Source organism: Austrofundulus limnaeus, unplaced genomic scaffold (assembly GCF_001266775.1).
Source record: "Austrofundulus limnaeus strain Quisiro unplaced genomic scaffold, Austrofundulus_limnaeus-1.0 Scaffold1309, whole genome shotgun sequence".
NCBI classification, from domain to species: domain Eukaryota; kingdom Metazoa; phylum Chordata; class Actinopteri; order Cyprinodontiformes; family Rivulidae; genus Austrofundulus; species Austrofundulus limnaeus.
Window position 1 is genome coordinate 59,918 of NW_013953711.1, and position 745 is coordinate 60,662.

Below are 745 nucleotides of genomic sequence, written 5' to 3' on the forward strand. Positions count from 1 at the left end.
TTTCAAGAATCTTACCAAGTAAAATTTTCTTACTCCATTGGCAGAAGTTCTTAACTTAATTTGAGTCAAATTTTCAAACTCACAAGACAAATCTTACACATTCTGAAAACAAGATTATTATTCTTACGCAATCAGTTCCTGTTTAGTAAATCAGTCTCTAAACAAGGTCAAAAACACTTTTTTGGCTGGATATAAGATTTTAAAACTTGGTTAGGTGGACATTTTTTGCAATGTATTGACTTATGCATCTGTAGATTCTTCTTAGGAAAACCTTTTTCTGGAACTTATTTTAAGTAATATTTGCAAATAAATTTGCACAGACTCATCAATGGTTGTTTATGTGAGATTACCCTGGATAATATCCCCCTTGGCTTAGGCCCAAAATCTTTCTGTCCTCTCTTACACCCCTCCCTCACCCTTCTCTCATCTCCAGATCTTACCAGGTCTCGACATGGTGTGCTCTCCAGAGAGTGGAGGGCTGCTTCGGAACTGTGCAGCTGGGTCGAGGTGGTTGGGATCGGGGTCCATGCAGTCCGAGAGAGGTCCAGACATTCGGCCAGTAACATCTAGTGAGCAGAGGCACAGGAGGGGAAATGATAGGCGGTCAGTTGGATGAAGCCGCAAGCTGGGATTGCACATACACACACACACACTGCAATGCATAAACGTGTGCACACGGGATGCAAACACACACACACACACACACACACACACACACACACACACACACACACACACACACACA

General features: G+C 42.4%; 1 protein-coding gene across 1 annotated transcript in view; it reads right to left on the reverse strand.

The window, feature by feature from the left end:
- The window catches only part of LOC106534930 (A-kinase anchor protein 2), a gene marked incomplete at its 5' end in the record, with an annotated part of 35,775 nt that extends 35,209 nt beyond the window's left edge, over window positions 1-566 (reverse strand). The window contains 1 exon segment of the mRNA XM_014031738.1: window positions 441-566. Within this exon segment, the coding sequence (XP_013887192.1) occupies window positions 441-566 (126 nt within the window).
- Window positions 567-745: the final 179 nt, after the last annotated feature.